Here is a 13231-nt window from a genome sequence, read left to right on the forward strand (position 1 = left end):
TTGTTTTGTGTTTTGATTATTTTTGCCTCTCGATGATGATCAGAGGTGGAATATATCTGAGTACAAGTCCTGTACTTCAGTACACATGAGATTTTCTACTTTACTTCAGTATTTCCATTTTATGTAACTTTATACTTCTACTCCACTACATTTATCTGACAGCTTAACTTTACAGGTCAGATTTAACATTAAAAAGTAATTTAAAGTGATTCGACTTGTTTAGAAAAAAATAAATAAATAAACCTCATAACAGTATGTTAAGTAGTTAAAATGAGCCCTATCTTGATCAAATTTAGTGCCGCTTACATGAATGCACCAATAATATTAATCCAACAATATATGTGCAATATTTAAAACAGTCTGAGTGGATCCATTCTGCATAACTTTTGATACTTGAAGTACATTTTGATACTTTTGTACTTTTTATTCAGTAAGTTTTGAATGCAGGACTTTTACTTGTAGTGGAATCATTTCACAGTGTGGTATTAGTACTTTTACTGCAGTAAAGAGCTGAATACTTCTTCCACTTCTTCTAATAATATAGAAACAGTCTGAGTGAGGCCATCCTGCAGAACGAGGACTTTTACTTCTCATACTTTGAGTACATATTGATGCTGATACTTTTGTACTTTTACTTCAGAAATGGAGGACTCTTCCTGCAGTTTAGTCATTTCATAGTGCGTATTGGTACTTTTACTGCAGTAAGGGGTCTGGGTACTGCTGCTAATGATGATGGCCTGGTCTCTGAGCCCATGTAAGGCCTGCTCACAGCGTCTGACAGTTGGACTTATTGTTTGGTTATATTTGAGCGATGATGGGTGGTGGTGACGGTGAGAATAACAGAGCGGGGAGAGGCTGAGCATTGTGCCCGGAGCCTGTTGAGCTGATGTGGCAGCTGTGAGCTCTGCCTCAAATCCTGAGTAATGCTCTGAGGTGGACGGAGATATCTGTTGACATCATAGCTGTGTTTTGGTCTGTTGGGTTCAGTGACAGCAGCAGCTACAGACTGACAGTGAAGGAGGTGATTCAGGTTTCTGAAGAGCAGAAATGAAGCTCTAACTCCTCCTGACTCCTGCTTAATCCACAGCTGAATCAAACTATGAACCACAGAGTCCAGCAGTCTTTCCCAGAAATAGGCTTTACTCAGGCAGGAATCTGTCCAGCTGCTCTGTGTTCAATCCATCTGAGAGAAAAGATGTTAACAGACACACTGACAATGGAGCCGTCTGTTAATGTAACACTGTGATTAAAATATTATGCTAAATGGGCTGTTGTGAATCTAGTGTGTCAGCCTTCCATCCTCTGAATGTTCTAGGTCTCTAGTTTGTGGTTGTAAAGTTTCAAGAGGCTGTGATTATCCTAGAGGTCACAGCAGCTCATTTTATAAACTGAGCTCAAGTTTCACTCACTAACATCATCACACATGAAGAACATTGGGCTCATTGAATCCACAAGAGTCTCAGCTTTACACTCAGACCTGATTTATGCAGCTCACAGACTGTTTAGAGACCCCAGGATGCACAAAGATTCACACACAGGAGGACACAATAACACATTTACTGCAGGAGAAACACTGACTGTTATCAGCATAGAGTGGGCATGTCAGTAAAGAGGAGACTCGTGGGTCCAAAGTCAGGATGTGCACAATTAGATGACTAGTCGAGTAAATATTTCTACCCTTGCTCGTTGGGACAAGAAATACTTGGTTAAACTGTTGTTTATTATATTTCATGTACATATTTCAATTTAAAATGTTTCTTTATTTAAAAACAACCAGGCTCGTTTCCTAAAGGTAGCAAACATTTTAGCATCATTTGAAATAATATTTGGTTATTGGAAAATGTGATTAACGATTTCGAATGGCCCTTTTATTATATGCAGTATGTTTTCTGATAAAACTTTTGGATTCAAATGTGTGTTTTCTGGTCAGAGTTTACACTTCTGTTTAAACCACGAGGACATTAGTTGACTTTAGGAACAAAGCTTTACTGTGTCTTTGTGTGTGTGTGTGTGTGTGTGTGTGTGTGCGTGTGTGTGCGTCTGTGTATGTCAGATGTCTCGGTTCCTGGACATGGCGGAGTTTGGTGAAGCAGCTCGATACCTTCGTCTCACCAACCTGGAGCAGCTGGCTGCGAAGGCCATGGCCTTTGATGGTATATATATATATTATATTTATTATTTACATATATATCTATACGTGTGTGTCTGTGTCATATATTGGTATATGTGCTGAATAAAAGCTGTGCTGTGATCCGTGTAGGGACGAAGCGTGTTTGGATGCCTGATGAAGTGGAAGCGTACATCGAGGTGGAGGTCAAAGAGCTGAACGGAGACAAGTCCACCGTGGAGACCAAGGACGGACGGGTCAGTGTTATTATTAATCAGTCAGGCTGCTGATAAAATGCTAATATCTATTGATCAGTCTGTCAGGATGTAATAATAATCCATTGATTGTACAGGCTGGGATGAACATTGGCTTCTGATTTAATAAACTCAGTGTTCATGTTTTCTGCAGATTTAGTGCATAACAGGGAAGCACTCACGGTTTAGTAAACGTCAGGTAAAAACATTAACATCGGCGGTTTATTTCCTTCAGTGAAGACGAGGTTGAAGGACTAAATCTGTAGCCGTTTTAATAACTATTAATAACTATTCATAATATTTAATAACTATTAATGGGTTTGTATATTCATTTGTATCAAAATTTGCTCACCAGCTGACGATATGTGACAGATTTTAATTTGGACTTTGTTTCAAACAGAAATTGATCATTTGCTGATGATTATTAAAACTAAAACCAGTCAAAAAGACGGGATGTTTTTTTAAAATATAAACTCTATTAATAGATTAATAAAATCTCGATTTAAACATCTTTGATAATGAGACAGTTTCTTGTGAACAACAGAAGGGACGTTTCTCTCATGTCAAACTGTGTGTGTGTGTGTGTGTGTGTGTGTTTCAGTTTCTGATAGTGAAAGAGTCTGACCTGCAGCCAACCAACCCTCCTAAGTTCGACATGCTGGAGGACATGGCGATGCTGACGCACCTGAACGAGGCGTCGGTGCTGTTCAACCTGCGCAGGAGATACAGCATGTGGATGATCTATGTCAGTGTTCAGTGCTCCTCTACAGTGGCGGTTCTAGACTAATTTTACTGTGGTGGCCAAGGAGGGGCCAGTGTTTAATCAGAGGGGCACATTAAAAACGACAAAGATGATATCTAAGCAATCAAAACCCTTATTTTAGCTATTTAAACATCTTATTTAAGCATATTTGGAAGATATAAATACATTGATTGAAACAATGAAACTTACCAACAATTACATTTTTTTTGTAAGAAAATGACATTTCTCATTTTTGTGCACAATTACTTATTTATTTTGAAGGTGCAGTACAATGAGAATAATCTTTTATATATATATATATATATATATATATATATATATATATATATATATATATGTACAAGCTTTTATTGCACAATTAAACTATTATACAATGTACACATTCTGGGTTCCTTTTGTGTACAATGAGATAACAGACATAACATAGAACAATTCTTACAAAAATTGGGTAAGAATTGTTCCATTGTTCATCGTTATAAATTGATCATTTCATTATTAATTTGACACAGGGGCCACAGCAGGGGCCCCTGTAGGCCCCTGTGTAGAACTGCCACTGCTCCTCTACACTGTGTGTGTCAGCAGTAACAGTAAGAGTCTCAGCTCAGAGTTTCCCTCTGCTCTCTGTGCTCTCAGACGTACTCCGGCCTGTTCTGTGTGACGGTGAACCCGTACAAGTGGCTGCCGGTCTATGCTGCTCAGGTGGTGGCGGGCTACAAAGGGCGGCGCCGAGCAGAAGCCCCGCCCCACATCTACTCTGTGGCTGACAACGCCTACAGCGACCTCCTGCAGAGTGAGTCACCTGAGCATCTTTACATTACAACACTGACCTGATATCACGTTTTCCTGAACTTAAACAGGCCAGGTGAGCTGCAGCTAACAGGCTAACAGGCTATACATACAGCTATGGAAAAAAAAATTAGACCACCTTGTTTTCTTTTCTTTAATTTCTTGTTTATTTTAATGCTTGCTACAACTAAAGGTACATTTGTTTGGTTTTCTTGATAATGATTTTGGATATTATCAAGAATGTTTCCATGCCTGTAGATGGAAAAAATTACCAAAAAAGGACACAAAATTATCGAAATAGAAACAAATTGACCAAAAATAGATGTAAAAATGATCAAAAAAGACACAAAATGACCAAAATAGTCATGGAAAAAAGTATTAGACCACCCTTGTTTACTTCAGTGTCTTGTTTGTTTTAATGGCTGGTACAACTAAAGATACATTTGTTTGGACAAATATAATGATAACAACAAAAATAGCTGATAAGAGTTTAATTTAAGAGCTGATATCTAGACATTTAACATGGTTTTCTTGATGATAACCAAAATCATTATGAAGAAAACCATGGAAAATGACATTGAAGAAAAAAAGGGTGGTCTAATAATTGTTTCCATGACTGTACACTAGCGTTCAAAAGTTTGGGGTCACCCAGAAAATGTCTGTTGTTTCCCATGAAAACAAACTGTAGGGTAGAAATAAAAGGGTAGAAATAATCATTTGAAGCTGTACAAATATGCTTTACCTCCAGATACTCAGCCAGCCTGAGGAAGGATCATTTTATATAATGCTAAGCTGTTTTAATGATCAATGAGCCTTTCAAGTCTATAAACGTGGATTAACACAATGTGTGCAGCTGGAACACAGAACAATATATAATAGATATTTTATGATAAAATCAGCCATTTCCAGCTTCAACAGCCATTTACCACATTAATAATGTCTACACTGTATGTCTATTATTTTTTTTAAATTGTGCTTTTCTTTCAAAAATAAGGATATTTCTAAGTGACCCCAAACTTTTGAGCGGTAGTGTACACACACAAACACACACACACACACACACACACACAGTCATGGAAAACAATTATTAGACCACTTTTTCTCTTCAATTTCTTGTTTATTTTAATGGTACAACTTGATTGGACAAATATAATGATAACAACAAAAACAGCTGATAAAAGTTTCATTTAAGAGCTGATTTCAAGACATTTTCAATGGTTTTGAAAAATACGGTTAGCCTTAGGAAGCTCTCACCCGTCTGAACGGTCGGCTATGATAGCCCTCACCCGTTTAACTGCTGATTAGTATAGGATTCAGACACGCTGCGGGATGTCCAGTAAAAGACAGATACAGTTGAGGTTGACTTTAAGAACTTTATGTAGAGGCTTCGTCACCAGTTACAGAATCCCACACACAATCATCAACAGGAGTTTCCAAAGTGCATCAATGTGGTTCTGAAATGAAATAATAAACATTGCTGAATTGTGAATAATTACTTCTGAATATGCACAATAGTTACAAATTCACCCATATGCATATTTAACTAGCAATGTAGAAATAATAACCCTTGATCTCCATAACATTAAACAAACTGTGCACGTAGATGCAGATAGAAACGTATAGCCTACAACTCATACACAATATTAAGAAAATATGTGACAAGCTCCAGAAACGTCATGATACGTGATAAATGGACTAACAAAGTTTCACTCAGTGAAACTCCTATTCACACTTATGAGAAGTAGCCACCGTTAGCATAACTTTACACTAAAGCTAACACAACAATTAAGCTAACGAAACATGACAGTTAGCACAACCATAAATCATGCATTTTACATAACAAAACTACCTTAACATTGCACACAAATGTCCTGAGCCGTTTACTCACAGTTTTCATGCACGCACAGCACTCTGAGAAACTTCTAGCACTCCTAATGTCTGTGAAGGGCCGTCTGTGATCCGTGATCAGAGTGAGAAAAACGGCTGCAGCAGTGGGCGGGGCCAGACGGCTAGAAGTGCAGCGTGACTGACAGCTACATCAACAAATAGAACTACTAACCAGAAAAAATAGAGATTAATTAAAGTAGACTGGCCTTTTTAACAGCCGCCCCCAGATTTCTTATGGGAAATCTGCACATCATCATAAAGGCCACATAACTAGAGAAGATCCTAATCAGGCAGTGCAGGGAGGTGAATAATCCGGGCTACTGGGCGTGTGTAGGTGCGGTTTCCAACTTGCACTCGCACAGTCCTGACTCGGTCATCAGATCCAGGGAGGACCTCTGAAACCCGTCCCACTGGCCAGAGTGCTCGGGGCAACTGTGGATCTACAATCATGACTGGGGTTCCAACCTGGAGGTCTGGTGCCTCTGTATGCCATTTCTGACGTGCTTGGAGACCAGGCAGGTAAAACTTCAGAAAGTGTCTCCAGAAATGGTCGGCCAACAACTGACTGTGCCTCCATCTCCGCCGACTCAACATTTCTGACTCCGGATACACGACTTGTGGGAGTGACGCGTCTGGCCGCCCCATCAGGAGAGAATTTGGAGTTACTGGGTTCGAGTCAGAGATATCTGAGGAGGTATAACCAAGTGGTTTCGAATTAAGGATCCCCTCAATCTCGATGAGGACCGTCCTCAGGACCTCTTCTGTCACTGCCTGAGCACCCAAGGTGACTCGTAGAGCTTGCTTGAGGGAGCGGATCTCCCTTTCCCAGCAACCACCAAAGTGTGGCGCGCTTGGGGGGTTGAAGGCGAACTGGATTTGTTGGCTGGCGAGTTGAGCTTGAACTTCGGGCTGGAGAGCTGCGAAAGCTTCCTTCAACTCTCGTTCACCTCCCCTGAAGTTCGTCCCCTGATCAGACAATAACTCCATTGGTTTACCTCGCCGAGCCACAAAACGTCGGAGTGCCATCAGGTACGAGTCGGCATCGATGCTGCTGAGGAGATCAATGTGGACTGCACGCGTCGTCATACATTTAAATAGAATGCCCCATCTCTTTTCACTCCTGCGTCCGATCTTAACCTCATAAGGCCCGAAACAATCAACTCCAGTGGAGTAAAACGCAGGCTTGTGGAGGCGCAATCTGGCCGGGGGCAGGTCAGCCATTCTAGGAATCTGGGGGGTTCCGCGCCATTTCTGACAGTCAGCACACTCTCGCTGATGACGTCGGATAGCTTCCCTGCCATGGATGACCCAATATTTCCTGCGAACCTCAGCGAATACTCGCTCTGGACCAGGGTGAAATAACTTCTCATCAAAGTCTTTGATGATCAACTTGGTGATCCAGTGTTGGGGGTCAAGCACGATTGGATGCATAGCGTCCTGATCAAGCAGAGTGCTGTGTCGCAGGCGACCTCCTACCCGGATCAGTTGAGTGGTCTCATCGAACTCGGGGGCAAGAGTAATCAGACGACTGCTACGGGGTATTGCCTTTCTTGCTCTCAGGTGTGCCACATCAGAGGCGAAGCAATCTTGCTGGGCTCGTTGGAGAAGAGATATTTCTGCCTCCTTGAAGTCGCTGGCGGAGGGGCTTCCCTCAGCCGCCCCATGGATAGAGTGAGCTGTAGCCTCCAGGAGTTGGCCGAAGTTTGTGAACTGATTAGCTTCGGGGGTATCTGAGACCGGCGCTGTAGTGGTGAGGCCACAGACCAGGGTTTTCCGAAGCTCATCTCCTTCTGCAGGTGAAGTGACTGGCTTCTCTGGCCACTGCTCAGGAGTCCCTAGTAGGAATGATGGGCCCTGGTACCACCGGCTCTGCTTGCCTAACTCGGCAAGAGTTTTCCCCCGAGTAATGTCATCGGCGGGATTGCTTGAGGTGTCCACGTAGCGCCATGCATCACGGTCTGTCAGATCTTGGATCTCCGCTACTCTTGTGCCGACGAACACCTTAAACCTACACGAATCCGATTGGAGCCAAATGAGGACCGTAGTGGAGTCGGACCAGAAAATAGTTTGGTGGATGGGCAGAGAGAGCTCCGTCCAGAGCACCTTAGCTAACTGTGCCCCAGTAAGCGCAGCACACAACTCAAGACGAGGTATAGATTGCTGCTTCCTAGGTGCTACTCTTGACCTAGCAGCCAGGAATGCCATCTCGACCTTGCCACTGGAGTCCACTGTTCTGAGATAGGCCACCGCACCATAAGCCCTTTCGGACGCATCACAAAACACATGGATATCTCTGGTGCTGGTGAGAGAATCCATCTCCCGACTGCTGTAACACCTAGGGAGGGCTATTTGCGGCAGATCTGGCAGCTCACTCTCCCACTTTCTCCAGGACTGAAGTAGGTCTTCAGGTAACTGAGGGTCGTCCCAGTCTCTCTTCTTACCCCAGAGCTGCTGGACTATCACCTTGGCCCTGGTGGTATATGGGACAATATAGCCCAGCGGGTCATACTGGCTAGCCAAGACCTTGTAGATGGTGCGCATGGTGATCTGAGGACAGCCAAGAGATCGGGACTTGTATGACAAAGTGTCAGACTGGCAGTGCCAGTGAAGGCCAAGTGCTGATTCCTGAGCGTCTGTTTTCCCTTGTGCGATCCATCGCTCAGCACTGTCTGACCTTGCCTCAGGGGGGAGATGGCGGATCACTGAGGGGACATTGCTCGCCCATTGGCGCAAATCAAACCCTCCTTCAGCTAGAAGGTTCCGAAGCTGGTCCACAAGCGCTTTGGCCTCCTCCTCAGAAGTCAGACTCAACATGCAGTTGTCCACATAGAATGACTTCTCAATGACCTCTCTGGCAGCATCTCCAAAGTGGCTGCTGTTCCTGGCGTGTTGTTGAAGGGCAAATGTTGCGCAGCAGGGACTGGATGTGGTGCCAAATGGGAGGACACGCCACTCGTAAACACGGGGTGGTTCTTGACGTTCCATATCTCTCCAGAGAAATCTTAGCAGCGGCCTGTCTTCAGGGAGAAGCCTCACCTGGTGAAACATCCCGCGGATGTCACTGCTGATGCCTACTGAATGTTCCCTGAATCTGAGGAGAACTGCGAGCAGGGATGGACTCAGTATGGGTCCGGGAAGCAGGAGCTCGTTGAGGTTATTTCCTCTGAACTGGAACGAGCAGTTGAACACTATGCGGTTCTTGCCGTTATGTTGCACCATATGGTGCGGGACGTACCAGCTAGTAGCCGTGTCCTCTTCAGCACCAGGCGCTAATTTGACCACATAGCCAGCTTGCTCCAGCTTCTGGATTTCGGCCTTATAGGCTTGGGCTTGATCGGGTGCCTTCGCAAGCCTCTTCTCATTGCTTCTTAATTGTGGGAGCACAGCTTCCTTTGGCGCTCGTAACTGAGGCATGTTCTTGGTGTGCAAGAGGGGGGTTGCATACCGTCGAACTCCGTCTACCTCGACCCTCACAGTTTTGGCCTCGAGAAGGTCTATGGCCTCCTGATCTTGGCGCGATCTGACGCTAGTCCTCTCATTACGCCATGGTAACACGTCCATCTGCCACAGCCTTTCCACCTGACTGTACAGGTCCGCAGATGAAGGAAGAGTGGACGTAAAAAGGCACTGTTGCTCAGTGAAACCATGCTTCAAACCCTGTGTGGGACCCTGCAGGGTCCATCCAAGGCGTGTCTTAATGGCGGCTGGTCCTCCAGGTGGCCCAAGACGAACTGGTTCCACCGGCGTGATTAGGTGGGGGTAATCCGATCCAATGAGTAACAATGGCTGGGCCTCGACGATATGCTGCAATGGCAATCCCTGAAGGTGGCGAAACTCACGTTGCAAAGCACTGACAGGGTGGGTGTGCTTGGCCAGGCTCAGCTGTTTTGCTGTGAATGCTCCCCTGATGTGGTACAGCCTCTTAGGTTCTGTAGCAGGAGAGATGGTAAATGAGACTGCCGCCCCATGAAGAACCTGAAGTTCTTGTCGCACTGTACGGAGAGTTATGTTTTCTGACTGTCCCTTGAGCCCAAGTTGCTGTGCAGCTGCATGGAGCAGGATAGTGCGTTCCGATCCATCGTCTAGGATCGCAAAGGCCTCCATGGTTTTGTCTCCATTCCGCAGCAAGACCTTGCTGAGCTTCAAGAGGACCTTGCGACCTGCAGCTGGCCTGTCAACATATAGTACTTCATTGGTGGTGTTAAGTAGGACAGAGTCTGCAGCTTCAGTGGGGCCCTGAGCTTTCTCTGGCCTTTCAGGAACTCTCTCAGAGACCTCATGGAGCACCATTAAGTGGCGACGGTTGCAGGTTTTGCATCGCATCTTCAGGTTGCATTCCCGCGCATGGTGATCTCGACCACAGCGCCAGCATCCATTTTTCTCCTTAACCCAGCTTTCCTTCTGCTCACGGGTTAACCGCTGAAAGTTGGAACAGCCATTGAGCGTGTGGTTCCCGTTCTCACAGTAGGGGCAGTACATTTTCACTTTGTCTTTAGTGGCAGGAGTTTTCCCCTGTGCATCTGGTGTTTTTGTCTCTGTGCCGAGAAGTACAGTAGTTGGCCGGACGGCCTGCTTAGACTCCTTTCGTTGATCTCGACTCTTCGGTAGGATCTCCTTCCTTGAGCTGTTAGTGAACCTTGTGTTCTCCTCTTGTACCTGAATCTCAAATTCCAACCAGTCCGCCAGGTCAAGCAGAGTGGGAATAGGTGTCCGATATGGGTGGATGAAACGGCGGAAGCTGGATCTTAAGTCATGTGGAAGTTTCCCCAACAGCCTTGAAACGTGTGAGCCACACTCAAGTTCCACTCTACCGTTCCTGCCCAGCTGCTCCAACAGACCCACTAGCGAGCGCACTCGCAGGGCGAACAGCCTGAAGGCCTTGATGTCACCACTGGCAATATTCGGGCCATCCATCAGCTCGGCGATCCGCTGAAGTGCTAGCTGGTGCGGCTGCCCATACTGCTTGTTAAGTGCAGCCATCGTGTCAGAGTAGGGGTACCTTGAGTTACAGTAGGAGTCGGCAACCAATAGAGCTTCTTCTACCTTGAGATGATCCATAAGGATCTGGAATTTGAATCTCTCATTAGCGTCGTCGGGGAGGAGGTTCTCCAGGGCAATTTTCATCCGTGAGAACTCTCTGGGGTTTGGATGAGTAAAGTCTGGTATGGTTGGAGTGGGTCCCCTATACAGCCTCAAATGGCTACTCTGAGATGGGGGACTCGGCGATCTCTGTTGAGGGCGCCCATGGTAGGAGGGGGACGATGAGCGCTCTGGCTGATAGGAGCGATGAGAGTCTCGATGGTGAGCGGAGTCTTGCTGTCTGGATGTTTCATGCCTATGACCATCGGTACTGGACCGACGTGAATATGAGGTGTCCTGCTGGGAATGAGATGACCTATCTTTCAACTGCCCCTGTGATCCCATTTCTAATCCAGGGCTGTCTGAGTGTACAGGGGTAGCGTTTGGTCTCTTTGTTCTTGGGGCTGGAATAGGTCGGGTTAGCTCTGCCCTTACCTCATATCCGCCTTGCCGGTGAGCTGGGACTGGTCGTGTGGGGGAGGACCGAGAGTGATACGGCAGCTCCTCTCCTTCATATCTGGACCGGGGTCGATGATCATCACGATCCATGTCCATCCTCGCCATTTCTAACAGCAAAGCGTCTTGCCGACGACAGAGGTATCCGATCTCCTGCCTCATTTCTTCCTTAGCGATCTCCCAACTGTCCTTTTTCACCCACCGTGGTGGTGAGTAGGAAGCCTGGCTAACAGGAGATGATGAACTGTGGCCTGCTGCATATCGCCTCTCATCTTCATCCGCGGTGTAGTGACTTCGTGGGTGTGGTGATGTGTGTGGTGGTGACGAACGCCTCGTCTGTGCCAGGTCGTGGTAGTCACGGGCTGTGGTGAAGGATGTCTGTGGCTTGGTGCACACAGTAAGTTCCTCTTCATCCGAAGAATTCAACATGTTAATCCGCTGTGAGTCTGAATCCGGCTCGAAGGACCATGAAAAATACGGTTAGCCTTAGGAAGCTCTCACCCGTCTGAACGGTCGGCTATGATAGCCCTCACCCGTTTAACTGCTGATTAGTATAGGATTCAGACACGCTGCGGGATGTCCAGTAAAAGACAGATACAGTTGAGGTTGACTTTAAGAACTTTATGTAGAGGCTTCGTCACCAGTTACAGAATCCCACACACAATCATCAACAGGAGTTTCCAAAGTGCATCAATGTGGTTCTGAAATGAAATAATAAACATTGCTGAATTGTGAATAATTACTTCTGAATATGCACAATAGTTACAAATTCACCCATATGCATATTTAACTAGCAATGTAGAAATAATAACCCTTGATCTCCATAACATTAAACAAACTGTGCACGTAGATGCAGATAGAAACGTATAGCCTACAACTCATACACAATATTAAGAAAATATGTGACAAGCTCCAGAAACGTCATGATACGTGATAAATGGACTAACAAAGTTTCACTCAGTGAAACTCCTATTCACACTTATGAGAAGTAGCCACCGTTAGCATAACTTTACACTAAAGCTAACACAACAATTAAGCTAACGAAACATGACAGTTAGCACAACCATAAATCATGCATTTTACATAACAAAACTACCTTAACATTGCACACAAATGTCCTGAGCCGTTTACTCACAGTTTTCATGCACGCACAGCACTCTGAGAAACTTCTAGCACTCCTAATGTCTGTGAAGGGCCGTCTGTGATCCGTGATCAGAGTGAGAAAAACGGCTGCAGCAGTGGGCGGGGCCAGACGGCTAGAAGTGCAGCGTGACTGACAGCTACATCAACAAATAGAACTACTAACCAGAAAAAATAGAGATTAATTAAAGTAGACTGGCCTTTTTAACAGGTTTTCTTGATAATAACCAAACTCATTATCAAGAAAACCATGGAAAATGTCTATTTATAAACCTGAGAATATATATTAAAAGTTTGAGAATGTAAATTGAAAGTCTGAGAATAGGTTTTATACTGCTCGCTCAGGCCGTTCTCATTCACAGTTCATACCTAAACCTACAGACAAAATTAACAATGCACTATAATCTGAATATGAGCCATGTAAAAGAGAGAAGGAGCAGCTGTTTGTAGTCAGGTGGGGACCTTGAGTGGCCGTATTTATCATGACGGGAGCAAAGGGGGAAGTGATGTGATGGAGTATAAAGAGCGACAAAGTCTGCGTCAGGTGCAGGTCAGTGAAGGAAGCACTGTCTGCTGTTCATCATATTAGACTTCTTGTTGAATAGCTTTTGTTCCAACCAATCAAGAACACACCTGATTGGACTGATCAGCTGTTTGAACCCTGAGATCAGCTGATTAAATGACTCATGCATGTTGAGCTTTTGCCGGGTTGGGAGGAAAACCTGCAGCCACACGGCCCTTTGTGGAGTAGTTTGGACA

At 45.0% G+C, this 13231-nt stretch overlaps 1 protein-coding gene across 1 annotated transcript in view; it reads left to right on the forward strand.

Moving 5' to 3' along the window:
• The first annotated feature begins 2053 nt into the window (after positions 1 to 2053).
• The window catches only part of LOC131971387 (myosin-7B-like), a 37394-nt gene continuing 26216 nt past the window's right edge, over positions 2054 to 13231 (forward strand). The window contains exons 1-4 of the mRNA XM_059332810.1: positions 2054 to 2153; positions 2261 to 2364; positions 2963 to 3106; positions 3758 to 3914. Coding sequence (XP_059188793.1) covers positions 2054 to 2153; positions 2261 to 2364; positions 2963 to 3106; positions 3758 to 3914 — 505 coding nt within the window. The remainder of the gene's footprint in view (positions 2154 to 2260; positions 2365 to 2962; positions 3107 to 3757; positions 3915 to 13231) is intronic.

The sequence above is a fragment of the Centropristis striata genome, chromosome 5 (assembly GCF_030273125.1).
Source record: "Centropristis striata isolate RG_2023a ecotype Rhode Island chromosome 5, C.striata_1.0, whole genome shotgun sequence".
In the NCBI taxonomy this organism is placed as follows: domain Eukaryota; kingdom Metazoa; phylum Chordata; class Actinopteri; order Perciformes; family Serranidae; genus Centropristis; species Centropristis striata.